This window comes from Xiphias gladius, chromosome 19 (assembly GCF_016859285.1).
Source record: "Xiphias gladius isolate SHS-SW01 ecotype Sanya breed wild chromosome 19, ASM1685928v1, whole genome shotgun sequence".
In the NCBI taxonomy this organism is placed as follows: Eukaryota; Metazoa; Chordata; class Actinopteri; order Istiophoriformes; family Xiphiidae; genus Xiphias; species Xiphias gladius.
The window spans coordinates 21,182,788-21,210,440 of record NC_053418.1 but is presented as its reverse complement, the minus strand read 5'-3'; the positions used below and the strand labels follow the sequence as shown (position 1 = coordinate 21,210,440).

Genomic DNA, 27,653 nt, shown 5'->3' with positions numbered 1-27,653 from the left:
GATTTTTTCCTCGATCAGATTTGATTTATACAGGTGGGGACAAGACAGCGTTTGGCTGCTCTCCCCATCCTTTGGACAACATGTAAAACATCTGACTGTTTTGCATTTTAAGTGCCCCATTTAATCAACATTTTCAAATCATGATTTTTGTGGTTTGATCACTCTGAAGCGGTGTCTACATATTGCTATTTAAAATGGTTCACAAAGAGAAACTGAGATAAACTAAGAGCAAGATATAGAGAGACATTGATTAACCTATAAAGGGCTTCTTAATCTATCGGTCTTTATTGAATTGTGATGACCTTGTTGCATGTTTGTGTGTTTCTTGTGGAAAAATAAATGTCCCCTGGACAGGGGTAGTTTGTTTGACCTTTTGTCACCTTGGGTCTTCCTGTTTTTTTTCCCCACTCGACGGCGTGTCCTCTTTCATTTAGCTCCACCATTTCCTTCTCCCCGGGCTGCTCTGTGCTCTGCACCTCGTTATATGGATATAAATGAGCTTTGCTGGAGCTGTGCAGCAGAAACGCTCTCTGGCAGTAAATTTGCTTTATTGTCATTTTTTTGTCACTGGCTTCTGTATGTTGGTGCAGTGGTGAAGAGCTGTGGTTGGTGCATACTAAAGCAGGCCGTTCACCAAGGCCTGCGGGGGAGACCGGACCCCCCTTCAACACACCCGCCTTCCTTCCAGCACTGACCCAGCAGCTCAGGGGTCAGTCTCCTCCGAGTTCTAGTAACAACCCCCCCCCCAGCCCTCCCTCCTGTCATCTAATACCTCTCATGCCTAATGAGAGAGCTAACAGGGAGACTGTGCTGCATCACTGCAGGTAGGTCTGCTCTCATTAGCATTTAAATAAGGTCGGGAGGAGGAACAGATGCAAACATTGTTTGTGAGGCATAATTTAACACTAGATTCTGCCTCCTGTTGGATTGTAGGATTGTAGTCTTTGGTTATGGTGGTTTGATTAAATTATTCATTTGAACAAAGGGGTGGTGTGGTTGAGCATGACACTGTGATGCTGCTCTGGGATCTGTCAGATGTATGACATTTCCTGTAATATCATGAATGAATGAATGTCATTGCCTGCACTGACAAAGACCTTGCACCTGAAAACGCACTAAGAAAGACAGAAAAGACAGATAATTTCATACTCAGTATTCATGATTTATGCACATAATTATCCCAGGTTAACTAAAATGGAAAAAAGCAATTAATGCTTTTATTGTGCTGGGGGACATTTGTTTTTCTGGGCACATATTCGACGCTAGACTTGTTAGCTGAAATAAGAGTTTACTGAATAATACAGTTGTGTTAAGTTCACAGTAACAATCCACTTGGAAAAAACCACCATGGTGTATTTGCAAAATAAAGTACAGGCAGAGTGTTTTTTTTTTTTTTTTGTCATAATATGAGCCCTCATTCAGGGAAAATAAAGTTCACAAACAACAGACGATGTGTAATCTCCTTTCGAAAAGACTGAAGTGGCAAATGAATAAAAACAAATTTTGGAAAGCCGCAAATAACTCCCCACAGCTGTACCAGAATAAAATCTAAAAAGCTCCAGAGGCAGGGTGGCATGCTGGGGCGATCTGAGAGATCATTGATCGGAACTCCATTACACTCAGTGACCTTCTCCGTCTCAGGAAAACACTGAACGCTATTTGCTCTACGGGAAATGGTTTTACGACATGTTTGTGTCGAAAATTGTCGAAAAATAAAAAAATTTATTGAGTGATTTTCAAAATTCAACTATTTTCATTTTCTAAAAACAAATTTGGCATCTTCAAACATATCCTGACATTTGAGAGCCAAATGTAATGGCACCAAAATCTCAAGAAAATGTAAACTTATCAAATGGGAGTATGTCACAATTGTTACTGCTGTTGTCTTTTGAAAATTGAAGATTGAAGATTGATCCTTTATATGTATATTGTTAAGAGGTAAATATTACCCATATGACTTTAGGAATGGCTACATCAAGTGAGTTTTAATATGCAAATGACATCAGAGCCAAATATTTAAGTTGACTGGCCATAGCACCAAACAAAAGCACATTGTTTTGTATAAAGGAGCCAAAGCAACAATTAAAATAATAATTTTGCTCACTGTACAGGCAGCATTACACTGTGGCATGTGCACCAGCATTTCATAAACTCATGGTGGTATGACCTATAATGTTAATGTCACTGCTACATTGTGGCCACAGTGATAAATTGCCCCAATAAAATACAACATGTTGATAAAAGCGATTTCAGAACACCTTACATTCAGGTACTGTAGATTTCACTAAAACAAGCCTTTTGCATAAAAATGTGTGACCGAGGTCCTGTACAGTATCTCAAAATATAAAAGCTTCTTTTCACATTTCACAACAAGTGGATGCAGGCCATGCAACAGATTGCTTGTTATCTACATTAAAAATATCAAGTCAGATCATGCGTCAAAGTCCCTCAGCCCCTCTTATCATCAAGTATCATAATCTCTCCCCGGCGCTGTTGAAGTCAGTGGCACTCAGAGAATAAAAAAAGATTCAAAGTGGCAGAATTTCTTGTGCTCTTTATAGCAGGGAATGTACTAAAAGGCTGGAAGAGGTTGCACTCTGTGGCCACATTTTCTTCCTGACAATCAAGAGAGTGAATATCTCAAGCTCACTTGTGTTGGTACAGTATTCTGCCCACCCCCCCCACCCCCCTTTCAGGATCTAGTGGATCCTAGTCTATGTTGAGTCTAGGGATTCAGAATGACACTGGTGGCGTCCCCCTTTTCTCTGCACTGGAAGGTGGCGTGAGCTTGCTCCAGATCCTCTATGACCGCCAACATCCGAGCAGCGACACTCTGACCTGGCTTCAGAAGCTGAACATTGCATTCTGCACCATCTGTGAGACAGAAAGTATACAATGCTATCATGATGATAACACAAGGGGATCCTTGGCAGAAAATTTGAAGTATAGATGCAGCAGCTGCAGCCTCACCTGGATGAATGTCAGAGCTGATCTTGCTTTCTTTATTGCTTGACGTCTGATTAGCGTCTGGCATCTCCAGATATTTTTTCCTGCAGTATCAGCCAGTGACATCAATCATATGATCACTGACCATTCCTTAAAAGCTTCTATGTCTTTTCACAGAGTGACAGTTCAACATTTGACTGTAATGTCAAGATGGTAATCAGCAGTAAAAGCAGAGCTGTGTATTTCTGTGTTGCAACATAGACCTCTAGTGTCCAGTAAATGAACTGCAACCAGACCGAGAATGTTGACAGGTTGTTTCCTCTACTGACCTGAGTTTATCTCGGCCCTGGAGAAGCTGCTTGTATATGGTCTGAGTCTCACTGTCAGGATCCAGTGGGTCACTCCAGTCACCTAGAGTCACAGCTGAGTGGGTTCTACTGCAGCCTGTAACTGAGAACCAGCCTGTTATTCAACAGTGGTGCTCTACATATGAACCTCACAAATATCCTTCAACTTGACTATTTGATGGAGGACTCATAGTACTACAATTGTGTACATGTTGAGTGAAAATATCCCAAGCGGCAATCAAACCCCAAATTCTGGCATTACGACAGGGAACAAAAGTCAATGATCCTGTTGTTCAGGACTGTGAAAAATGTAATCAGATGCCGCTTTCAGACAGTGACTAAATGTAATTGGTCAGAGAAAATCACATTATGATTCTCAGAGCTCGTTCTCCACTGGACCAACAAATCTACAAATTGAGGGTTTAGTCGTTGATTATGGATCGTCAGGAGGTCATTCGCTCTATGAAGCCAGTTTTAAGTTAGTCGACCAGGAGTAAAGTAAGAAAGTGTAATGTGAGCTAGATGTAAGCCTACATATTGATGGATAATACCGCTTATGATCTACGATGCTGTTAATTCACGATAATCCCTCTGGGGGCATCTTGGCTGTAATTCAACACATATAATATTGTAAACCGGAGCTACATTTTTCATAAATGCTCACAAACAGCACAATAAAAACTGATAGATAGTTACACCATGCCCAACGTCCTCATTGAAGGATTTCAAAGCTTGTGCAGCATCAGAAGTATTAAAAGGAGGATTACCAGGACGGTCTGCCTGCAGGCAGCAGGTCCACTTGCCACTGCGATGAGCCCCTGGGTGGAAAGAGGGCAGCATGTGCTCATTGTAGATGCTGACTTTCCTGACTGCCGACAGCCACTGGTTCAGCTCGTTCACGTTCTATTCAGACGAGAAAAAAAAAAAAAAAACATCAAGACCCATGAGTTTAGTGATCCCTTAAAAAGTCATATTGAAATCAAAAGAGGGGAAAATATATCAATCAAATGAAAAATAATATGATTCTTTTTCTTTTTATAATAAAAACCTGTCATTAGTATTTAATTTGAACTTAAGTCTAATCAGTGAAAATAGCAAACTATCAACAAAATAATGGATCAAGGAAATAATGCTTTTTCTTGTCACATTTTTGTGGCAAACTGAAAAAGGTCATGAAGTTCTTTGGTGGCTGGCTGGTATCAGTACCAATGCACCTTGCACTGGAGGTACATGGTGTGCAGCTGTCCGTCGTTGGCCTGGGTGATGACCTGCATTACATTCTGCTGCTGAAAGGCATTTTCATCCACCCTCTCCACGGCACACACACACTGAATAGGGATTGAGGAGCGCACCTGCAACAATTCAGCCACAAACCACAGCACCAATTAACACAAGTATGCACAGGCTAGTAATGATGGATCATGCTTTCACCTCAGGCAGTTTGGAATAAGTTTTAAGGGAAATAAAAGTGAAATTTGATCATAGAGCAAATTAGTGGAGCAGTGTCTGATACGGAAATATTTTGCACACATTAGGCTAGGAGGAACAGTGTGAGGAGGAAGTGAAGAAGAGATCAGCATGGCAGCAAAGGCCACTTTAAAGTGTAAATCAGCCACTTCCAATGGGAGCTTGCTTCACTGAGACTGGAGTGCTCCAACATGTTGGAAGGGGGCCAGGACATTGTCTGCAATCTGATTTGCAATGTTAGCATGAATATCCACAGCCTTCAATTAACCCTCGCCTTTATTCCAGTCGCACAAAGCAGAGACTGGCTCAAAGAGAGAGCTTTTTACTGGGCTAGAGAGAGCCTGCTCACCTCTCTGTCTCTCTCTCTCTCTTTCTCAGTCTCTGGCTAGTGAATGAGAGATCATTATCACAAACCTAGACACCACATGGTAATAACACTAATGGTGGTCTCACAAGGAGATCAACGCAAATACATTAAAGCAAGCTGGGGATGACCAAAATGTTTCCTCTTTTTATAGGCCAAGTTGATTCAAAGTCCTTCAAAGGCCAGAGACAGTGACTAATTCATCATCACAAGGCCTATCAGCTTCTAATAATGGATGAGTCACTTGCACATGACTTTGATTATAGTTCACTCATCTATTTTTGGGCTGTATATAAGACGAGGAAAGTAAATAAGAATATATCTGAATATATCTTATTTTTTGATCCAGACGTCACAATAGAAAACAGATTTAATAGCACTACCTAGCGAAATGATAAAAACAAAAACATAACTTGAAACAGTGGCTGGTTTCCAAAATGGCTAGTAAAGTAGACAAAAAAATAACACATCAACATATGTTGGTGAAATATAGGTTCCAGCCTACCAGTTTAGTACCAACCTGCCAATCAGGGGTCTTGGCGTAGGACAGCGTCTCACTGGTCAGCCAGAAGTAACGTTTCTTGAAGGCAAAGCGGGACAACAGTTGGGGTCCCTCTGCCTTGTGTTTGTGGAGGTACCCCTCTTTAACTGTAACTGAGGGCATGAATACAGCCCTCTGAGGCACCTCAGACACTGCAGGGAAAAGGAGAGAACAGGAATTTGTAATGCACATGTAAAGGCATGTCCGTCCAGACAGTCACAAGGTGGTGCTGTGACAGTAAGAAAACAGAATGCATTCAATTGTTTAAGTACAGTACATGTCCTTATTTTCAGCACGTTGTTACTGATGGCACCTCGGCCCTCCTTCCATCACCACATGAAGGACTGCTTCAAAGACGCATAGCAAGCATCCACTTTCTGTCCAACAAATCCACCTGAAGAGCATTAAATGTCAAACTGGCCTTCAAGAGAAAAGAGTGGGTGTGACGTGCAGAAGGAGGCTGAAACACGATATGTCAGAGGGGGAAGATGTTTCACAACAACAGCTGACACGTTACAGTCACAAAGCAGCCAAGACATGTTGGGTAACCAGCGTGGCGTGTGCAAGCTTCTCACTCCAGCTCCCCGCCAGCTCGTTAACCGTGTCATCTCTTTTCTAGGCTTCCAGCTAGTTATGAATATTTCAGGGGGCGACAGTATTATTTCACCTAATCCTGATATCAGCTGGAAGCTGCTAGCAGCTGGCCGGTTGCTGATTAGCTCAACAACATAACTTCTCCTTTTGATTACAGGTTTAACCCAGTGTTGTGTGTTCACTGTTGCCAGCCCTACCAATGTCATGATCTATGTCGATTAACTTGTCAAGGAAGTCTTTCACAGAGGCCACACTGCGAAGGATGATGGGATGAAGAGGCGCCATCCACTGCTCCTTTCCGTGACCCAGCTGAAGGCCCAAGTTTCCGACACTTTGTAAAGCCTGGCGACCAAAAAGACACAATATCCACTCAACACTCACATCTTCAGCACATCAAATCTCCAGCAACTGACAGAACTCTGTCTGAGTGACTGCATATCTCAAAGTCAGAGATCAAAAGGGTCCCTGAGGCCAAGCATGCTGTGAGGCCCTTTGTCCAGCCCACACCTGGCCTAGGGTGAGGAGGAAGTCCCTCTCTACAACCCTCTCTGATGCTCGGCTTTGAACCGCAGTCTGGTCGCAGCACACACAAAGGTAAAAATAGCCTGTTCCCTTAGTCTGTAGAGGACCCATGGCAACAGCACTTCAGCACCACGGACAGCAACCACAGACGCCAGACGTGGGAGACTAAGGAGGTTCCACTTTTCTTCTAATATGTGACCATGACACCCCTGTTTTTAATAATCTATTGTGATTTATTTCCAGTTGAAACAGGATATTCGAGCGAGGCATAATGTGAGCAGGTATTGTTCAAAGTTTTACGGCAAACTATGAAACTGAAAACCACTGCATACTTAGTGCAGTTAGTCCAACAATCCACTGTGAGGGGTGTTGTGTACGATCTTGAGTTGTCATAAATTTGCCCTTGAATATACGCTTCGTATAAACATTGTATGTTGTATTCCTGCTTCATATTTATGTGTTCTAAAAAAGCAAATTAAAATTCCTCACTGCTGGCAAACATGCGGCCTCACATCCAGTGCATCCAACCTCTTTACTGTTTGTTTTTTCTAAACTTAAGTGTGATGTATGGACATGAGTAAATTATTCATAGCGGTGTCTGTGCGTATGTCTGTGTTGTGCATCGTACCTTAGCCAGTAGTAACAGTGTTCTGCTTGTACGCGTGTCAGCGTGCTGGTCTCTCAGCTGGAACAGTTTAGGCGTGAGGATTGCAGGAGCAAAAAAACGCAGGAAGAAGAATCCACTGATGGCCAGATACTTCACATCCTATAAATATGGGATGAATTTGACAGGAAATTTAATGAATGCGAGGACTGTCCCTCAGGATAAGAGTGGTAGCTGAATATGTAACATGTAAAGGTAATGTAAAATGATTGAATGTCAATTATGAAAGACCTACAAATATATTGACAGACTTATAAAAAGGTGTTTCCAGCTTTTATTCTCAGCATGTTTTGCTCCAGACCTACCTCATTCTCAGGTTCAGCAAATTGCTCTTCTACTCTTTTGTGAAGCTGTTTGAAGGCAACTCTCATGACCGGAGGACACTGATCGACGGAGCCCACAATTGATTCAGTGATGCTGGTTAAGTAGCTCTGCAGCATCTCCACACTGCTGTCCCGTACATCCGACTCGGACACTGCACCCTTAAATGAAATTCGTCTTTGGAGACAAAGAAAGATATTGTAAATGACTGAATCTCTACGTCAGAAATCTATTCAATATACACCATCCTAAGACAACGTAACAGCCAATACCATCCTGTTATATTGTCTTGGTTGAATCGTGTAAGGACCATACCCAATTAAGCATACTAATAAAATATACCAAAATTTACAATGCATCTTTTCATATAACTGATAATGTAATTGCATGTTAGAGCATGTTATTTCATAGACTGGACAGCTGAACACAGATATTGGGTGCCGAATTTAAGATGACCAGAGAGATATATAGACAGGGTGGGGAGACAACTAATAAGGTGATGGCAGGCAGATCTACGGCAGATGTAGAGGATGTTAGATCCTTGATCTCCCTCCATGTCAGAGATAGACATCTCAGGGGGCTCATGGCAGTTGCTAAGCAACAGCCTCCCCCTTTTTACGTTTCTTTTTTTCATTTTCTCACAGTGATGTCTTCCTCTCAGGAGTGAAGCATAAAGGAAGCGGGCAGTCTCCTGTGGCAGCATTTCCATTTGGCCATTTTAACAAATAGATTGTGAACAACACAGATGGACCTACAACCCAAAATCCCCACATGTAATTGTGGCTTAAGATGACCACCTGTGAAACAGATCTGGACTATTTTAGGTCAGAATATGATCGTGGTATTTTGAGGAAGCTTTTTAGGTCTGTTCTACCTTGTGCGGTTCAGCTCGATCTTACATGGGTCCAGCTCAATGTATTTCTTCTCATCAAAGATGCGGTTGATGATGGGCTTCAGCACGTCATGTAGATACAGCATGCCAACAGCCTGACACCAAAACAATATGATATACTGAAGACATGTCATTTGCATCTGTGCTACAGAGATTATTTTCTAAATATGTAAATCTGCATTGTACAAAGAGTAAACAAGGTACAGTGTGATTCAATAGGGGTGCATAAGACATGCCACTAACTCAGTGTACCTTCAATGGCATTAGAGAATGTTCAGGAAGAAAAGAGACTGACCAAAAAGTAAGAAAAAATGAACGTGTCATATCATGCCTTCACTAACTGTAGAGACAGAAAAATCAATTACTTACAGTTCCTCATAAAATAAAACAACACATACGTCAACGCACCTTCATGAACTGTTCCATGGCCTTGGAGGCAAGTGAGTTAGAGCGAAATAAAGTGTTTGGATCAGCTGTGAGAGCAAAACAGAAAAGAGACTGATAGGTTTACAGTAAATAATAACATCTTTTAACCTAAAATACATCATATAATACAGCATATCAAATTATAACAGCGATGCAACAGCTTAGATGTTAGAGAAACATGGATATGATCAATAAATAATAAAATCAAAATAAATAAATAAAGCTTTTCTTCATTTGAATCAAGGAAAAAAGAGATAGAGGGTGAAATTTACTAAACAAATAAAAAAGCCCTAAAAAAGCCTAATTAAAAAAATTAAACTGGGAATTTTGGACTAAACTTAACTCGATTTTACTTGACTAAGTACACTCAGTCAGCTTTCTCCATATAGTTTTAAGCAGAAAAAAATACGAAACAATGGTTAAGCTTTTGAACCCAAACCACAATGTCCCTGGTTTGCATCTGGCCAGGGGCCCTTTGTTGCATGTCATTCCCCATCTGCATATCCCATAATTTCCTGTCACCTCTTGACTGTTGTCTGTCTAATAAAGGGCATACAATACCCAGAAAATGCCAAAAAGAAGACAGCAAGTTTGATGTATGTCCGAGGGTAGAAACAGAAAAAGGATACCACCACTGTATTAATAAGTCCCAAAGAATGTAAAGAAACAGCTTTCACGGAGACCCTCCTCAGGTACATGATCATGCTTGATGAAAATCTGTAAAAATCAAACATTATTTAATTAAATTAAACTGAAGCTATCACTACAGTGTATGGATCCTTTGTCCGTTTCTGACCTCAGTTCAGGCTTCTGGACTAGCGACGATGTAAACGCTTTTAATGTGCATACTTTCCATTCAGTTTGATATATATATTTATCAACCAGGAACTGATCTGCTTTGGAGACACACAGCTCAGTGTCACAAATGAGGTCAGACTGATCTTGCTGCAACAACACTTCCTTGCTTCCTTCAAGGCAGCAATACTAAATTATCCAGGGTGACTGGGTTGCCAGGTAAAATATTTTGGTTATAAAGATGAGGACCTAGGGGATAGACTGAGTTTTCATTGCAAACCTAGTGGGTGTACAGTACATCTTCCTTTCCTTACCCCTGTGCCCAACTTTAATGTCTGGCTGCTCATGCCATCTATTCTCGATCAAGCAGTTACCGTTAGGATCATGTGGAGTTGCTATGGAAACCTGGGCACTATGCTTATTATCTCAAACTACACCAACAGAACCCAAAGACCAGAGCACAACTCTGTGTGAATTATCATGGGAATGTGGTGCGGAGGCAAAAACATGACTAATCCAGACCACAGAGGAGCCACGAAAAGACTGTTGGCTGAGTAAATAATTGGCATCGGGGGAGTAAATATAGTGCGGGTGGGCTTTAAATGCCCACACACAGAACATGACTGCGGCATTCAGAGACCTTAATGTCATTTCAGAGATAAATAGCAGCAGCCCTCAGAGGGTCTCTGGAGAGTGGAGTAATTACAGCAAACTGGCATGTCCAAAACTCTGACTAATACAAATACTGACTAATAGAGATAAACGTAAATCTTATGAACACTGTGTGTTGTGTGATCACAGTTGTCACATGTAAAATGTTTTGAGCTCAGGTATGTAGCCATTAATGGTGCAAAAATTAAATAAAACTTCTCTATCTGACATTCTATCAGTCCACATAATAAATACAAAGCAGCCTAGGAATTATGAGTATCTGAAGTGTCATTTCAGACAGTTTTGATGTCTTGATATGTTGTCCCTTTAATCTTACTCGTGTGGTTGACCTCCCGGGTGTTAAGGTAATCCAGGAAGGGCACCACCAGGCCCTGGCCCAGGTAGATCTTCACCAGGGTCATTGCCACATCTTGACGGCTCTCGACCGTGGTCACCTCCTCCATCATGGTCAGAGCACTGCTATCCTCCACCTGTTGAGAGGATGACTCAGGTTATGGGCAGTCTCTTGACATGGAACAGCATTTATCATCAAGTTGAGCACATGAATATCAGTACTGAGGAGGAGTTGTGAGGCTGACCTCTGTAGGGGAGATGACTGACTCAACCAGAAGGTCAATGAGAGGCTGATAGTACACAGATGGAAGGATCCGATCCTCCACCAAACGCACCTTCAGACGCAGCGCTCCCAGCTTGCCACTGCCAGCAAAGGAAAATACCACAGAATCTCAGAAAGCAGTACTGTATACTTTTTAATCTTATGCTGAGGTAAGCTTCCGGTAAAGATATATCCTGGAAAAGAAGGGACAAGCACCCAGGACATTTTTAATAGAAAAAAAAAAAAGATGTTTTATAGATTTTTTGAATAAACAAGAGCTCCTGGATTACTTTGTTTTTTTGTAAGTGACACTTGATTTTTCATTGCTTGGATTACAAATGGCAATATAATTTGTAACATTTTTGGATGTAGGAAGTGTGTGAAATCCAGAGGAAATTGTAAATAAAAGGGAAAGAAATTGATTAAATGATTAAAATACAATTGCATATAAGTGCATGTCTTTTAAATCATCCTATAAAATGTCTATATTACTGTAAGGTGAAATACTGATAATATCAGATCAAAGGGTAACCTGGTAAATGTCTGAATTAATATCATACCAACATTTATCAATGTGGGAATAAAATCTCTGGACACAATGTTAATGAGTCCTTATGCCAAAAAAAAAAAAAAACGAAACTGTCAAATGGGTATGTTCACACTGCTTTCCCAAACCATCAGTTTTTTTTACTGTTGTGAAAGTAGGTCTCTTTCCAGTTTCTACTCAGCAGTGGGCAACCCTCAATAACTGTGACTCATTTCCTAATGAACCTCTTACTTTAACTTTACTTGGACACTATCCTTTGGCTATATGGCTATACACCTGCGAGTGTTCATTTACATGCATGAATGGGAGCACGGAGGGGAAAAAATACTTTTCTTGGGTGAATTAAAAAGAAAACACAAGAAAACATAGTGATTGCTACTCAGTTTGAATCTTAAGAGGTTTCCAGAAGCAAAATGCTTGCCTCAGTTATACAAGCACGCAAACTCACCACATTGTACAAATAAGCACACCCATAATCCTCACCCAGCATCAACCTCACTGTTTCCCAAGGGTAGCAAACGAAACCAGCCCTCTAACAGAGGTGTCTTGTGCAAACAAGCAAAAGGGATTTCCACCTGGAAAGAAAGAGCAGACAAAGATACAATATCAGGCAAGAACAATACTTATTACAACTCTAACAATTATAACAGCTTACTAAGGAATGTTATGGTGGGAAATGCTGTACTCACAGACAAAACATATTCTTTTAAGGCAATCATGTAATGAAATCTATAAAAGACACGCTATTAATATAATTAGGGCATCCTCACCTTTCCCAGAAAGTCATTCTTGCCCACCATGTCCCAGTCCCAGACCTCCACAATGACAGACCCCTCGTCACTCAGCTCTTCTGGATCCAACTCCAGCTCCAGACTCTCTCCCCAGTGAGGGAAACGAGTTTTCTTGATAATCTAAAACTCAGCATTTTGGGTGATAAGAAATCCACAAACCACATTTCACCTCAGCACACTCACGTGGATGGTAATATTAAATAAAATGACAGACAATGGTACAATGGTAGACCATGTACTTCTGGCTCCACTGAAACAAACACATTACTACACATGCACGCACATAGAGCTCACCGAGGTCTCTGCACTGTGGTTGTTGAAAATAACTCTTGCAAATGGATCAGAGGTCCCAGAGATGTCTCTTGGAGCCAGGTCTCTGTGGGAATCACCAGACCAAAAGACACTAGAACTGATCAAATGCTCAACAAACTCCAATTACCTGTTCTGCAAATGAAATTAGTCAATGAGGTACAGCAAGGAAAAAAAAGCCAAACCACTACTTTCCACTTGTTCATATTCTTTCAAACTTAACTCAGACTCATCGGAGCATGTTTGAATAACATAGTGTCAAGCCCTGACTGACATGCTCATTAGTGTCCTGCCTGAGAGGGAGAGATTTTAGCCTGGGACGGACAGATGGGACAGTGAGTGGTGTGATAGTGGCGGTATGACTCAGGAGGGGAGTGTGGAGGCCTGCAGGGTGATGGTGATAAGATTTCAGCTCAGAAACAGTGATGACACTGCCATGTCTAAGCTACAGACACTTATGACTACTTTAATCATCTTAAATCTACATATAAGATGTTAATATGATAGATTCACCACTTGCCACTACTGTACATTTACACATGCTTTTAAAGTCTACCTAGCCTTCTGGTCACATGTCTGCTACTCTAACGTCTAGGTCATCATTGTCCGTTGTTATCTCTAAATGAGCTCACTTTCCTCAGCATTTTCTCAGCAGTGGCAGGATTTAAAGCTCACAATTATTTTACCTGGCTTCAATGACTTGACATCGCAGGCTGATCTTCTCTGCATCTTTCGGAAGCTCCAAACTCAGATGGATCTCTCCCTGGACTTCTTCATCCGGGTTGACCCTTGTCAGGTTCAGCCAACTGTCGAGCCCTGACCATACCAAACAGAGAGAATAATCTCAACAACACTCAAAACAAAAAAAACAACACTCCTCAATTCTAAAGCAATAAACATTAAGAAAGACTAATAAACATGGCTGTAAATCATATTTTTTTCAACTGATTGTTTTCTGTCAAATGAGAAATCCATGAATGAACTAATCGTTTCAGCACTAATGTGAAAGTAATATTGTTCTAAAATTAATGAAGACAGTTGAAAAAGAAAACCTAGAGCCTAATATCCTGTGGCAGGAATTAATTTAGAGCTGAAATGATTAGTCGATTCATCTGTTAGTCAAACAACAAAAAAATAATGTGCATCATTTATTTATGTTATTTTTCAAGCAAAAAATGCCAAATATTCCCTAGTCCCAGCTCCCTCTTTTTCTTTATTTTACTACTTTCTGACATTTTATGGCCTGATCAATTATTAATTGATCATCTTTATGTATTGAATATGTACACATTTTAAAATGGCAGATTTTGTGCAAAAAACGTCTATAATGCTGACAAGTCAAAAAAAAAAAACTTAACTAAAATATAGTCCTTGATAGTCTAAACAATCTTTAAATTCGATGATATTGTTTACATTTCAGTCATGTCACCTTCAATATGCTGTTTCCATTTTTTACAGAAATATCAGACTCAAGCAAGGGTACAATGTCAAGGCCAGACTATAAGAAGATTCCAGCGAGGGAGTAACTGACTCAGTACCACCCTGAAGCAATGAATTACATGAGGCCATGCCAGGCAGCTTTCAAGAGAGGCATCAGTATGCAGTAAACATACCCCGATAAACGCTTTGAGCACTTTAATAAAATAACAACAGCATCCTGCCATATCCTCTTTTAAATGCCCTGTGCAAAACAGCGTAGAAAGTGCCAGAGTTCATACTGAGGTAAACATTGTGACTAATTTCTTGAATGTGACGGCTTCTGTAAAAGAGCCAGACATTAAATGGTTTGAGGCCATTTGAAATGCTTTGGTTGTTCTCCTCATTTTACAGCACTGTGGGTTACCACACAAACAGATGGTTTATAATGCACGATGAAAAATAACACAGTTTATGCAGACAAGCACAAGGAGAGCCATCATAAAAACAAATTTATCGGTGCGAATGCTGATTTCCCCGCCTCTGAGTTTGAATTTACACAACTGAAAAAGACTCCACAGTGATTGATAAATGTGAGCAAATCCAATTAAATGTGTGAGACTACACTCAGAAACATTCCCAGAGTTCCTGTCTAAAAAAAGCATGTCTCCTCAATCACTTGGACCTTCGACTCTGTCATGGGAATCCATGTATCTTTAACCTCTGAGCTCTGGTCATGCACCCATCATGTTACAGACTGATGCAGACTTGTTCAGTCATACCTTTAGCTTGAGATCCGATGGCTTCTTTGCTCAGAGTAATCTTTCCAATAACATCGTCGTGGCTGCAGGAGATGATAAAAGAAGAGATTATCTGAAGGAAACAACTGAAAATACTATCAAAGTTGTTTGATCCTGCTAAAGTTAAATGAGGTCAATTTTGAATACAGACTGATTAGGATACTGGCGGTCACGAGAGGAGGAGAAAAAAACAACCTGTAAGCACTCAATCTGGGCGACCATCTGTCTGATGATGTTTGTTTATTCAAAGCTTTGAGTTTATTTTCCCAAAACATTTGAATTGTAGATGAGGTTTTAACCCAAATATATCAGTTCATGAGCCAAGTTAAGGAAACACCGATGGCTTAGAGGGACTATAAATCGACTGCCAAGCTCCCACCGTAAAGAGTAATGGTTGAATATGGAATAATTTTGGAACAGCTTTGAATGACAGTGTTACCCAATGGTGTCCTCATCCATGACATGAAAGGAGAGTGAATGGAAACCCATCGGGAGGTGCAGTGTATACTCTTCACCCCAGAAAGGATTAAGGTTCTTCCACACTGTGGCAGTCCTGAAAAGAGAGTTTTTACATGCTTGCTAACCAGACCTCCAGACCTGACACAGAAACATGTCACGTGTGCATCCACAGAAAGCAGTACATTAAAAGCAGGAGTCGGGAATCACCGTAAAAGTGGCAGCGGTATAAGCCCTCACTTACCCACTTCTTAAGCGTACCTGAGGGGAGGCAGATCATATGCTTTACGCTCAATGTGCAAAAAATACTAGGGTTCAGAATCCAGCCAGGGGATCACAAGATGATTAATGGAAAGGGAAATGCAGTGACATATGCAGTGTCGATCACAGACACTGCTTCATTTTAAGGGATCATATGGTAAAAAGGTTAAGAATCAGTGCTCTACACCAATTTAAAATGCCCTGCTTAAAAACTTTTGCAGGCTCCTGGTAGGATTCAGTAAGTTTTCTGGATATATTTCATTTTACAGGGGGTCTTAAGGGTTCTGTTCAAGCCACAAAGGGTTTTCCTAGGAGGAGTGTGTACTGAGCCTCAATACTTTTTTGATATCGATTAAAACGTGTCCATAACACCAAGTATCAAAAAATGTCATGTACTGAAATTTGGCACTGAATGCCTGGTCAGATTCATAGTCGTCTATATTTATTCTACGAGCATTAGTTCCTGATTTAGGTCATTATTTTGCCAATTTCTTTTATAAGGCTGACCTTTTTAGAAAACATCTAAGGGTTTTATACAAAAGCAAATTTATATTCCTTCAATTAAAGCGTCGAAAAAGCAACGCTTTGGTATCAATACCAGTCATTTATTGTATTGTCAATAGTAACAAAAGATTTCAAAGTATACCCTAACCCTAGGGACAATTTTAGAACTGTACATTAAAGTGTACATTATTTCCCACCACAATCTCCCAGCCACATCATCCATGGAAATCACACTAGAGGAGTCAGTTGGCCAGTAACACTACGAGTACAAAATAATTAGTGAGTGTCTGCAATGAATCATTGTGCTGTTTTCCCTCAACGTGCAATATGGACCAATAACCACTGAATTAACCCATGTTCTTGTTAGAGACTCCAGCAAACATTTCTCCGAAAGAAATCTGGGTTGCTGTCAAAAAGCACCACCTGGAAATAATGTACTGTGCTGTACAGTAGAGCTGCTAGTGAAAATAAGCACCTTTTATTTGAACACTGGTGGATGAAATCATCCGGACATTTGCAATCATATGGAGAACACCTCTGAGCTGGTGTATTCTGCTCCCAGCTCTCAGCATTTTCCTTGCTTACACCGGGAGCTACCTGCAATAATTGATGCGCCCTCTCCATGGTTACCTAAGGGTGTTTTAAAGGCCAGACCAGTATCAGGTTCTCTGTGTTAGAGGGGCCACGCTGTGGGCGCCTCCACCCTCATCACACTCACTTCACCCTGGTTTGCATGTGCAGAGTAGCGGGAGCACAGCTAGAAGACACTAATATGCAAATATATGAACTCTCCTTAAGAATATTCAAATCTGAGCACTTAGACTGTGGGCGACAGATACGGTATAATCCAGCTGTGGCACTACAAAAAACAAGATACTTTAGATGTTAAGGATTTTATGCACTCACCTGGCCACAACTTCATTGTCAACTTTTACAATGCAGTATGGATCACTGGTTCCGGAGCTTAAAATGATAAGAAAAAACGAAAATGACAGCGTGAGACATATTAGCACAGGCAACTTGTCTGATGGTAAACTTAATCGATTTTCCGTTGTCTGTACTGGATTTACTGAGGTAAACTTGACTATCTCACCCCTAATTCCTTCAACTAAATTGACAGGAGACAGTGTGCCAGGGATAGGCGTTTCAAATGCAGGCTGAACTTCTTGCTTATCTAGCTAACCTGATAAATAGCTACTAAATAATGTTGTGTCTGTATATAGTCTGCGAGCTGAGACTTGAGCACAGAAGCACATGCCATTCAGAAATTACTTACACGTCTTTGGCCGGGAGGTTCCTGCCCTCGACAATTCGAAAATAAAGAGATGTGTTTTTGGCCATTTTCAGTCGAGTAAGCTATTAGTCCAATTTCCCCCTATCTTCCCATACGCGCTCTTATAAATAGTGCTCTTCCTCCTCTGCAACTGAGTTTTCTTCATTTCATGGCACCTTCAGCGCGTGACGGCGCACAGCTCACCAGTGGCGCGCGACACAGGCGCGCGTTCAGCCCAGTCTGCCCAGCAGGTGACACACTGCGGGCCGCAGTGTGGGCAGCTAAACTGCGCTCTTAAACGGGCCGGATGGATGAACCATCAGACGTGCCAGTTCCACAGTAAACATGACATAACATGGTCATGGTATGAATAAACTGCATTCACAGCAACATTAAATTGTTCGTTTTCGTATCTGACGTCGTTCACCATATGTTTGTTATTGACGTTATTGCCTCTCATATATGCTGTCGTACTAATTCGTAATACCGTAAATGTATGGTCATCCGGTCCTCAGGAGCGTCTCTTCTTTGAAACAACGCACCACCTTGCGACCATATTGAGCTACTGCATGCGCCTTTACAGACAGGCATCTTCGCAGCCAGCATCGTGGGGTCTTTTTTCGGAGTGCATGTAAGCTAACAAACAAAACCCCTGTTTTCCTATCAATTTTATTTGTAACTTTAGCCGTGTTTAGTTAAGTGAAGGACAACATTAGATGCAGGCTACTCTCCAAAAGATAACCTATTTTCTTGTTTCTGGGAACTCTTAACTATAAAAACTGTGAAATTAGCCCAAACTGGTATTGTTAGCCAGCCGAATGTGTTAACCAGCAGCGTCCTTTTGGTGTTCTCATCTTTACATTTAAGGAGATGGATGGTTATCCCGGAGTCATTGGCAGCGATTCTACAAAACAACAAGAAAGACATTACTACCTGTTGTCTGAACTGCAAACCTTAGTCAAAGATTTACCGAGGTAATGTTATCTTACCTTCAGGGAGGACTTGCTTCCCAGAGTTCAGAGAAGTAATTACGGCAGTAAACGTCTCAGCTTTACCTGTATGGACGATTGATTATTATTGTCGTGTTTCTCCATGGTTAGCTCCTTCCAGCAGCGCCTGTCCTACAACACCCTGAGTGACCTGGCTCTAGCACTCATAGATGGGACGGTTTATGAGATTGTGCAGGGGCTCCTGGATATTCAGCATCTGACAGAGAAAAATCTGTACAACCAGAGGCAAAAGCTGCATTGTGAACACCAAGGTCGGTGCTCTGCTTAACAGAAAACATGCAGTGACTAACGGCACCTGTTCCAAGAAGAATGCCCGTGCATGTTACCTGGATACTTGCTGAGTAAAACTAAGAATCCTCCTCAAATCAAATTCTATGTCAAGTACCAAACCTGCTTCTTGGAACAGACCCTTGTTGCGAGGTGGTAATTGCAAATGTTAGTGTGATGCTTGACCGGTTATTCTTTTTGTGTGTAGCACTCAAACAAGATCTTACACGAAAACACAAAGACGCTCTGCAGTCATGCAAGTCTCACAATCTTGCACTTCTCAAATCAAACCAACAAGCAGAACTAGAGGTGAGGCAGTGAAATCCTAATACCTCTGATTACTAAAAGGGCTATGGTTATTGCCATATGCTTTTTGGTTTAGTAATAGTTGTGTGTTGTGTCATCAGGCTCTGGACATTCGTGTGAGAGAAGAACAACGGATGATGGATAAGAAGATTGTAGCAGAAATTGATCAAAAAGTGATAGACCAGCAGAACACCCTGGAGAAGGCGGGAGTCCCTGGGTTTTATATCACCACTAATCCTCAGGTTAACCTCTATACTATAATAACACCAGAAATAGTAGGGTAGCATGGAAAACATGCCCTTTGTGAGTCAGACAAGTGTCCAGCAGATGGCACTGTACAGTATGTCCTCACTTACTGCTCTTCAACTACTGTGTGTTCCAGGAGCTGACAATGCAGATGAACCTACTTGAATTGATCCTCAAGCTTCAACAAAAGGAGTCACAATCTGGAATACTATGAGAAAGGTGATAAAGAAGCCTAAGTGTGCCAAAAGAAACAGACGACACATGCTCACATTCCAGTTACTGTGAGATTCAACGTGCTTCGGTCAACATGTGACATTGCTGTTTGTAAGAAGCAACGAGTTCAGAAAACGTCGAACACTTGTACTTTCTATACTGAGTGTAATTATCGTCACTATCATAAACCTGTATGAGAAGGCTGGTTCTTAAGTATTCAAGTAATACGTTTTAAGTAGTGAAAGAGAGCAATAGCAGGTTGTGACAGCATAGATTGTAAAGCACTTAGAAGCCATGTCACACATTGTGAAATTAGGAAGTTGTTTTGTTGCAAATCCTTTAAAGACACTTAAGGACTACACAAGGACACAAAGAGATGAACAAAGATGGCTGCGACTGGATATAATGCTGTGACCTTCCTGCAATGAGATGGTCTCTTTGTGAGTGCCTCTTGATGCCTTTGGAGCAGTCAGCAACATTTGAGGTGAAAAGAAAAGTTTTATTCCTTTGTATGTACACAGAGACCTGACTGAGCAGCAGTTGTGTACTGACATTAAATATAAATATATACTGGCCTCACCTCACGACTTTGATTTCAAATCTGTAAAACATATTTTCACAATGTGAAAAGTGTCAGTTCCACTGTTCTGGCTCTGCTTCGAACAGCCTTTATCTGAGGATGAGGGTGCAAGTTAGTCGCTGGGCTAACCATTTACATTGATATAAATGTTGACATAAACAAATAAAGAACAATTCAATTAATATGATACACGGTATGAACAAAAAGTTTGATTTTTTTTTTTCCATTACACAAATATCTGCGTTCATTAAAACAAATGTTTTAAAAGTTTCTCAAAACAATTAGGTTTTGTGAATCTATTTCATTACCGTAATTTGTGCAGCACTGTGTTCATGTTATTTCACTGGGAGGCAGCTACTGCTCATCACTCCCATGTGGAGCCAATTACATCTGGCACCTGTTAGCAGATAGCTTGATTGGGATACTAGTAAATAAATACACCTGCAGCTGAACAGAATCTGTGGCCCCTCTGTATTAGTTTATTTTCTTCGTTTGTAAACCCTAGCCTTTGAAATGTAGGAGTTTTTTTATTGTTTTTTTTTTTTACCAGACTATAAATATGATCAACACCTTAGATTTGCAACACATCCCTGGTTGTTCCTGTTAAGGACCTTAAGGACAGAGGTCTAACAAGTCTTTAACTGAGACAGGTATAATAACACAAATACAACAAAACCTGTTCTGTGTTGTATTTGCACTGTCTGATTTTAATGTTTTTATTACATCCCTGAACTTTTTAGATATAAAATAAGTTGTTTTCCTTACTTAAGCTGCTTACTTGTCCTCTATACTTATGATTCTAAAACGTGTGTACATTTATATCCACCGACCGTATATAGTCGGGGCCCGGGGACGCCCGCTGGGACCACGGGCTCCGGACCATCTCCTATTCTGCTGTAATATGGGTGGGGCGCAGTAGGGAAGCCCTTTCAGCGGCAGGAAAAAAAACGTGACTGCGCCTTTAAGAGGAGTCCAGGCAGTGTGTGTTGTTTCTATTCCTCGGCGCACCTTCTGCTCCATCGCCAGACGGTGCACCCGGGCAACTTCTGACAGCGCCGGACCTGCAGCACGGATGAGAGAGCCCGGACGACTAAGGTAAAGCGATCGTTGTGTTGCCTATCTTATCAGGGACGTTTCTCCTCTCGTGGAGACAAAGGGGATTCCGTGGAATAATCCCACAAGCCTGACGAATGGAAAGTGCGATGTCGCTCTCCAGTAGGCTTCATCCAGGAGAGGGGAAGTCTAATGCACTAATGGTCCTCACTTTCCATGTTGTCATAAAATATTAATTTGCCATTGAAACGACGCTTATGTCATTCTTCGTCTTTTCTGTGCACAGTGCGTCGTGCGGTTATGGATATGTATACTTAAGATTGATATCACATTGTAAACGAGTGGTGTATTTTAATGGCAGTGGGTTTATTTCTAGAGGGGAATAAAGCGTTACGTAATTATAAAGGCGGCATCCTCTTGTCGCCATATGCCTCTCGGGGGCAGGAATCAGATGTTGCACCGCGCGGACCAGGAGGATGGATAGTATTGGTTCTGGTGAAAAGACTAAAGATATTGTTTGCAGTTAAAAAAAAAAAAAAAACATCTGCTATCGTTACTGCATTTCAAGCTTTTATTTTACACATCAATGATGCCTTTTCGATGACGTGGGCTGGCCTTGCACTGAGTGATGAGTGCCCATGGGTGCCACACGTTAAGGCCTCATTGCAAAATCCAGATAAAACAGATGCTTACAGTTGGAAACAGCCAAATTCAAATCACATCATGAATACACTTGCTGACCCTGGGGATTAATTTGCCGTTCAGTTTGAGTTTATATTTATATGACTTAGTGCGAGTAAATATCCTATCTTTAGAACTCCTGATAAAGCAAAATGCTGCTGCTTTATTACCATTACAATCAGAAATGTTTGGGTCTACTGTTTCATGGAATCGAGGAGCTCCCATTTAACAGACTAACAATTTCTGTCATGTCCAAAGCTTTACAAAAAAAGTGTATTTTTTTCTTGGTGCCATATGACTGAAAATATTTTAAATATAAATACTGAACATTTCATGTCACCATTGCTGTCATTACACAATTATTTATCAATCATTTCTGAAGTACAGAGGCCAAGCTTGGAAGACATGCTATGTGCAACGTAGCTTAGTTCAGATTGGTTCTTCACATAGACCTACAGTTAACATCCATCAACAGCTCTGATTGAAATGTTTTGATCCAAAGACCCCAACCTGCAAACTTACAACAATATGTCAAGCTATACAGCTAAAATATGAACATATAATACATTAAGTTAAAACATCATTCTGAGGCTCTGTCCTGAATGTGGACCATGCAGTATGGAGGTTAACAAGTCTGACCTCAAAACTGCAAGAGCTTTTCCTATTCTGATGTATACATTTGTCAGTATTGTGTTTGTGCTCTGTCTCACAGGTCATCTTCATAGACAGGTAATGGATCCAGTGTGAATGTTACTACACCATCCTGCCCAGCTGGCCTGTCTAATTCTGTAGCTATGGCAACTTGTCCAAGAGGCTGCGCACCAGCAGTGCGCCTTTGTCAGAGACTGAACCGACTCAAGACACTGGATGATGACATGATGGCCACGTCGCTGAAACGCTGCCTCTCCACCCTGGACCTGACTCTGATGGGTGTTGGTGGCATGGTGGGCTCTGGGCTTTATGTCCTGACAGGAACAGTGGCTAAAGACATGGTTGGGCCTGCTGTCATCTTATCCTTCATTTTTGCAGGTATTGCCTCTTTATTGGCTGCCTTTTGTTATGCTGAGTTCGGAGCACGCATTCCCAAAACGGGATCAGCCTACATGTTTACCTACGTTTCTGTGGGAGAGGTCTGGGCTTTTCTCATTGGTTGGAATGTGATTTTGGAGAACATGATAGGTGGCGCTGCTGTGGCACGGGCCTGGAGTGGCTATCTGGACTCCATTTTTAACCATGCGATCCAGAACTTCACAGAGACACACATTATGCAGTGGAACGTGCCCTTCCTTGCCCATTATCCTGACCTACTTGCAGCAGGGATTCTAGTAGTTGCCTCGTTCTTCATTTCCTTTGGAGTTCAAGTGTCCTCTTACCTTAATCATATCTTCTCCACCATTAGTATGAGTGTCATCGTTTTCATACTGATTTTTGGCTTTATGCTGGCTGAACCAGCCAATTGGAGCATGAAAGAAGGAGGCTTTGCACCTTTTGGGCTGTCTGGAATACTGGCAGGCTCAGCCACATGCTTCTATGCGTTTGTGGGCTTTGATGTAATTGCATCCTCAAGTGAGGAGGCGAAGAATCCGCAAAAAGCTGTTCCCATTGCCACTGCGGTCTCCCTTGGACTGGCGGCAACAGCTTACATCCTGGTCTCCACAGTGCTCACACTAATGGTACCCTGGCATACATTGGACCCCAACTCAGCTCTGGCAGATGCTTTCTTCCGCCGTGGTTACAGTTGGGCTGGAGTGGTCGTGGCAGTAGGTTCTATCTGTGGTGAGTGTCCACCTTTAATTGAGAAGTACAATTTAAGCGGCTGTTAGTACATAATGTTTAGCTGTAATATTCTCTGCACAGTACTGTATTTTCTCTTATGTTCTGATAATGAGTCTCTGTTCCCATTTCTAGCCATGAACACTGTGCTGCTCTGTAATCTCTTCTCCCTCCCTCGGATTGTGTATGCCATGGCAGACGATGGGTTGTTCTTCTCCATTTTTGCTCGCGTCAATCCCGTCACCAAAGTCCCTGTCAATGCTATATTGGTATTTGGAATCCTCATGGCCACCATGGCTCTCATCTTTGACCTGGAGGCCTTGGTTCAGTTCTTGTCCATCGGCACACTCCTGGCGTACACTTTCGTGGCAGCGAGTGTTATAGTTCTGCGCTTCCAGCCTGAGAAAACCAGCTCCAAGGGAACTGCTTCCACATCTCCCAACCCCAATGCTGAGCCTTCCCCTGCCCCCTCAGAGTCTCAGACCATAAGTGAGGACAGCGGGGAGCTGAAGCAATACGAGTCCTTCTCTGACAAACTCCAGTTGGTGGAGAGGCAGAACACAAGTGAGCGACGTGGGGTGGGGCAGCTGAAGGCTTGCTGGGAACCATACCTGGGCAGGCTGCTGAGGGACTGTGAGCCAGGCGAGGTGGTGGCCTTCTGTGTGCTGACTCTGATTGTGAGCTCAGCATCCCTCTGTGCTGTGCTGGAATTCGGTATCAAACAGCTGCAGCTGCCGACATGGAGCTTCACAATGCTGCTGGTGATTTTTGGCTTAGCTTACGTCCTCAGTCTGGTGCTCATATGGGTTCACGAGCCTCAGACCGACCGCAAAACATTCCAGGTAAGCTCCTTTATGGATTTTAGTTTATCATATACCTCTAAGTATTATATGGTGATTGAATGCTGCTGTCTCTCACATGGTCCTCAGATGAACCCAAATTCTCCTGACCCATTCTACTGTCCTGGCAGCAAAATACATTTACATTATGCTCAGCTAAACAATTAATGTAATTTAAATGGAAATATATATTTTAAACCAGTTGTATGATTGGAGTCTGACTGAAGTTTTATTTTTGTATAGGTACCTCTGGTTCCATTGACACCAGGGGCCAGTATCCTCATTAATGTATTCCTAATGATGAAGCTCAGCCTTCTAACCTGGATTCGATTCACTGTGTGGATCGCCATAGGTAAGAAAGCACTGAATTTAGGCAGAAAAGTGGCCATAGTGGCCCCCCAAACCATCCAACCTTCCTGCTTCCAGCTTTTCCATAATGCACCACGTACCTGAAACATATTCTTTAAAAAACAAATACACTTGTATCTTAACTTAAAAGCTACTAAAAATGGATTCACTGTAAGCATCATGTATACAGCCTCTTCTCTATACAAACACAGACCTGCATGTAATGAAAGTAATTTTGGTTACTGAAAAGCAGACAAATCCACATTGCACACAAGACATGAAAGAATGCTATCTCACTAAGTAGTTTGAAAACACTGTTATAAAACACCTGCCCTCTGTGGCTGATGAATGCAATGTAAGTAAGTGTTACATCATTAGATTCAACAAACACTTTCTGTACTCTAAGGAGACACAAAAAGTTTTGTCAGCAATCAACTCAGGATGTCGATTGTGGTTGAACAGGTTTAAAGCCCTGTCAGTAAGCGAGATTAGCTGCATTAGCTTAAAGCTTCCCTGAACCAGTAAACCATTTAAACCCCACTGTCAGACTGCAGCAAGTTAACAAGATGCACACTCATGGAATATTAAACTTGAAAGGATAGGCGTTCCTCCCACCCACTTTCCACAATGGCCACTGCAGAAAAAACCAAGGGATTTCTTCATCTGACTCAGAGTTAAGGCAGAGTTAAAAGCCAAGTAATCAATATTACACCAGAGTAGCATGGCTATGATCTCATCTTGTTGTCTAAAGTATCTCAAAAAGCTCAAGTAAATTTGAAAATTGTAAGATCAAATCTATTATAACATTATGTTATAAATGTTTATGGGTTTTTATAAAAAATGGCCAACATTTCCTAAACTAAGAATAAGACTTTACTTTGGAGTCAGTACAATTACAAGTGTGCAATGCTGTCCCTTTTCCCAGGTCTCTTTGTATATTTTGGCTATGGGATCTGGCACAGTAAGGAGGGCATGCGGGAGCTGCAGCCCAAAGACATGGCCGCCCGGTACGTGGTGCTGCCCAGTGGCAGCCTGGTCGAAACGGTGCAGTCTGTCCAGCCCGATGGTCAAGTGGACACCCCGGCGCACCACATCAACGCTTCCACTGCCTCGACAGCTGAGGAGTACGCAGGAGAGAGATGATGTGTGACCAACATAGTCATCATTACGACTGCCTGGTATAATCTGTTGTCTCCCACTCATTTTCTATACCGTTACTAGTGTACTCTCTGTATCTCACTCCCTTTAGTTTGTGACTGGCCTGCCACAGTCTGTGCTCGTTGCTCTGCAAATGTACGCACACCAAAGGATGGGATGCACGCTCTCTGTCTCGTTGTGAAGCACATTTGTATATCTTGTAATATTTGAATGTACAGTAGAGAGCTTTATCACTGTCTTGTAAACTTCTCGCATCAAAGTTGAGTTATATCCTTTAAGACCAGCTCTTTTCTTGCAACTTTGCCAGTTTGTCAGAATTCATGTGCTTATAGGTTATGTATGGTACTTTCTTTGTGCAAAACTCATTGAATGTTTTTTTTTTTTTTTTAGTTTTTTTTTTTTAATTATTATTATTTTAACACAAATCTGGAGCTGGAAAATCAACATTCACCCAAAAATATCATTCTGGTGTTAACAAGGTAGAAGACATCCCATTGCATTTTTAAAGATATCATATATATATATGTATATATATATTTTTTTTTTTTTTTTTTTTTTTTTTAAGTTAATCAGAGGAATGCACAGAATTTTGTGAGTTTTTATTTTTGCCTTTTTCTCAAACTCTTACTTCTTGTCAAAGCCTCAGGAGAAACTAAAGGCTCTATTAATGGCTCAAATATGTTAATATATGTATTTATTTTTCTATTATTACTATTCATATTTTAACTCTTATACAGATCCCATTAGCTTCAGTTTTTGTTTCCTGTTTTTGTGTTTGTGTTATATGAATAAGCACTATGTTTTGCATACCTCGATTAGTTTCAATAAGTAATTTGTGTTCACCTTTTAACTGGATGAACAACACTTCAGTGCTTCACTTAATCTAAATCTCATCCCGTGACCCTGTTCTCTGTTGTGTCACTGATCTTGCACTTGTGCAGGTTTTTCTCACGGACCTTTAGACATCAACCCTTTCCCCTCTCTCTCTGTTGGCATGAGATTATAAGACATCAAAGCACATCGATTATTGAGCTTTTAATTTCTTATTATATTATTATATTTTATTGTCATATGACCGGTTTCCTTAGATAACCTGAGATTTAATTAGATTATTGGATACATACATCAAGCACAAACCAACTGAAACTTCTCAGTTGTGTTAGACTCAGATTACACAACTTTTTTTTTTTTTCTTCACACACAGGGTAAAATATTGGCAGGCAGGCAGACACTGGTTATGTTAAATCTGAGATGGGCCTCTGTAATCCCAGCAGATTTGCAGCAGTCCCTGTCACCAGTCTGCAGACTGACCTAGATCAGAGAAAGGCACACAACTGAGAACTCTCTCATATTATACAGATAACGTTCCCACAGCCTGCACAGTGTCTATAAATGAACATGAGGAATTATTTTTTGACACAAATCTACATTTTTATTCCAAATCTCTTTTTCTCAATTCACTTTGTATTTGCATGTGTTACATAAGAAACCAATGGCCTTAAACATGTTGTAAACAATGCAGACTGACTTTCAAAGCTAAAGTAATCTGAATGGTTTAGTTGTTTAATATATTTGTCTGTTAGATTGAAAAAAAAAAAACACTCTTATACAGGATTTAATGCTTTCTAATTATTAAACCAAAACACAAACTTCGGAGAGAATGTACAGTAGGAGGC

General features: G+C 41.2%; 3 protein-coding genes across 11 annotated transcripts; 2 read left to right on the top strand and 1 right to left on the bottom strand.

Moving 5' to 3' along the window:
- Positions 1-1,271: 1,271 nt before the first annotated feature.
- LOC120805101 (rasGAP-activating-like protein 1) lies at positions 1,272-20,514 on the bottom strand. 8 transcript variants are annotated; one of them, XM_040154981.1, is made up of 22 exons: positions 20,434-20,514; positions 20,126-20,218; positions 17,137-17,193; positions 15,449-15,562; positions 14,992-15,053; positions 13,480-13,609; positions 12,779-12,860; positions 12,464-12,604; positions 12,177-12,268; positions 11,130-11,247; positions 10,868-11,021; positions 9,067-9,131; positions 8,641-8,753; positions 7,751-7,943; positions 7,410-7,547; positions 6,457-6,601; positions 5,630-5,817; positions 4,508-4,645; positions 4,061-4,196; positions 3,276-3,396; positions 2,971-3,050; positions 1,272-2,874 (listed from the first exon to the last, which is right to left on the bottom strand). In XM_040154981.1, exons 2-22 carry the CDS (start codon positions 20,155-20,157, stop codon positions 2,726-2,728), a joined length of 2,448 nt encoding a protein of 815 aa, XP_040010915.1. In that variant the 5' UTR covers positions 20,158-20,218; positions 20,434-20,514; the 3' UTR covers positions 1,272-2,725. The 8 variants fall into 8 exon arrangements, 7 of the variants coding, with proteins under 7 accessions (XP_040010915.1, XP_040010913.1, XP_040010914.1 ...); XM_040154979.1 differs by lacking the exons at positions 20,126-20,218; positions 20,434-20,514 and adding an exon at positions 17,507-18,143; XM_040154980.1 differs by lacking the exons at positions 20,126-20,218; positions 20,434-20,514 and adding an exon at positions 17,507-18,143 and having other exon boundaries at positions 5,645-5,817.
- dgcr6 (DiGeorge syndrome critical region gene 6) lies at positions 18,010-20,312 on the top strand. 2 transcript variants are annotated; one of them, XM_040154984.1, is made up of 6 exons: positions 18,010-18,134; positions 18,371-18,477; positions 18,604-18,764; positions 18,989-19,089; positions 19,188-19,328; positions 19,469-20,312. In XM_040154984.1, the coding sequence occupies exons 2-6, from the start codon at positions 18,374-18,376 to the stop codon at positions 19,544-19,546; spliced, it is 585 nt and encodes a 194-aa protein (XP_040010918.1). In that variant the 5' UTR covers positions 18,010-18,134; positions 18,371-18,373; the 3' UTR covers positions 19,547-20,312. The 2 variants fall into 2 exon arrangements, with proteins under 2 accessions (XP_040010918.1, XP_040010919.1); XM_040154985.1 differs by lacking the exon at positions 18,010-18,134 and having other exon boundaries at positions 18,357-18,477.
- slc7a4 (solute carrier family 7 member 4) lies at positions 20,401-26,452 on the top strand. Its single transcript, XM_040154983.1, has 6 exons — positions 20,401-20,775; positions 20,965-21,220; positions 22,572-23,635; positions 23,768-24,474; positions 24,715-24,823; positions 25,745-26,452. Exons 3-6 carry the CDS (start codon positions 22,654-22,656, stop codon positions 25,960-25,962), a joined length of 2,016 nt encoding a protein of 671 aa, XP_040010917.1. The 5' UTR covers positions 20,401-20,775; positions 20,965-21,220; positions 22,572-22,653; the 3' UTR covers positions 25,963-26,452.
- Positions 26,453-27,653: the final 1,201 nt, after the last annotated feature.

What these genes read in the sequence shown, in the direction of transcription:
- LOC120805101 (XM_040154976.1), bottom strand. Translation starts at nt 18,109, where the DNA reads ATGCTGGCTGCGAAGATGCCTGTCTGTAAAGGCGCATGCAGTAGCTCA. An exon ending in CGGATGACCATACATTTACG is followed by an intron (nt 17,194 to 17,990) that starts GTATTACGAATT and finishes TATCATTTTAAG; the next exon opens with CTCCGGAACCAGTGATCCAT. An exon ending in CCATGTACCTCCAGTGCAAG is followed by an intron (nt 4,197 to 4,507) that starts GTGCATTGGTAC and finishes TCGTCTGAATAG; the next exon opens with AACGTGAACGAGCTGAACCA.
- dgcr6 (XM_040154984.1), top strand. Translation starts at nt 18,374, where the DNA reads ATGGATGGTTATCCCGGAGTCATTGGCAGCGATTCTACAAAACAACAA. An exon ending in GCTGCATTGTGAACACCAAG is followed by an intron (nt 18,765 to 18,988) that starts GTCGGTGCTCTG and finishes TTTTGTGTGTAG; the next exon opens with CACTCAAACAAGATCTTACA. An exon ending in ACCAACAAGCAGAACTAGAG is followed by an intron (nt 19,090 to 19,187) that starts GTGAGGCAGTGA and finishes TTGTGTCATCAG; the next exon opens with GCTCTGGACATTCGTGTGAG.
- slc7a4 (XM_040154983.1), top strand. Translation starts at nt 22,654, where the DNA reads ATGGCAACTTGTCCAAGAGGCTGCGCACCAGCAGTGCGCCTTTGTCAG. An exon ending in GGCAGTAGGTTCTATCTGTG is followed by an intron (nt 23,636 to 23,767) that starts GTGAGTGTCCAC and finishes TCCCATTTCTAG; the next exon opens with CCATGAACACTGTGCTGCTC. An exon ending in CACTGTGTGGATCGCCATAG is followed by an intron (nt 24,824 to 25,744) that starts GTAAGAAAGCAC and finishes CCCTTTTCCCAG; the next exon opens with GTCTCTTTGTATATTTTGGC.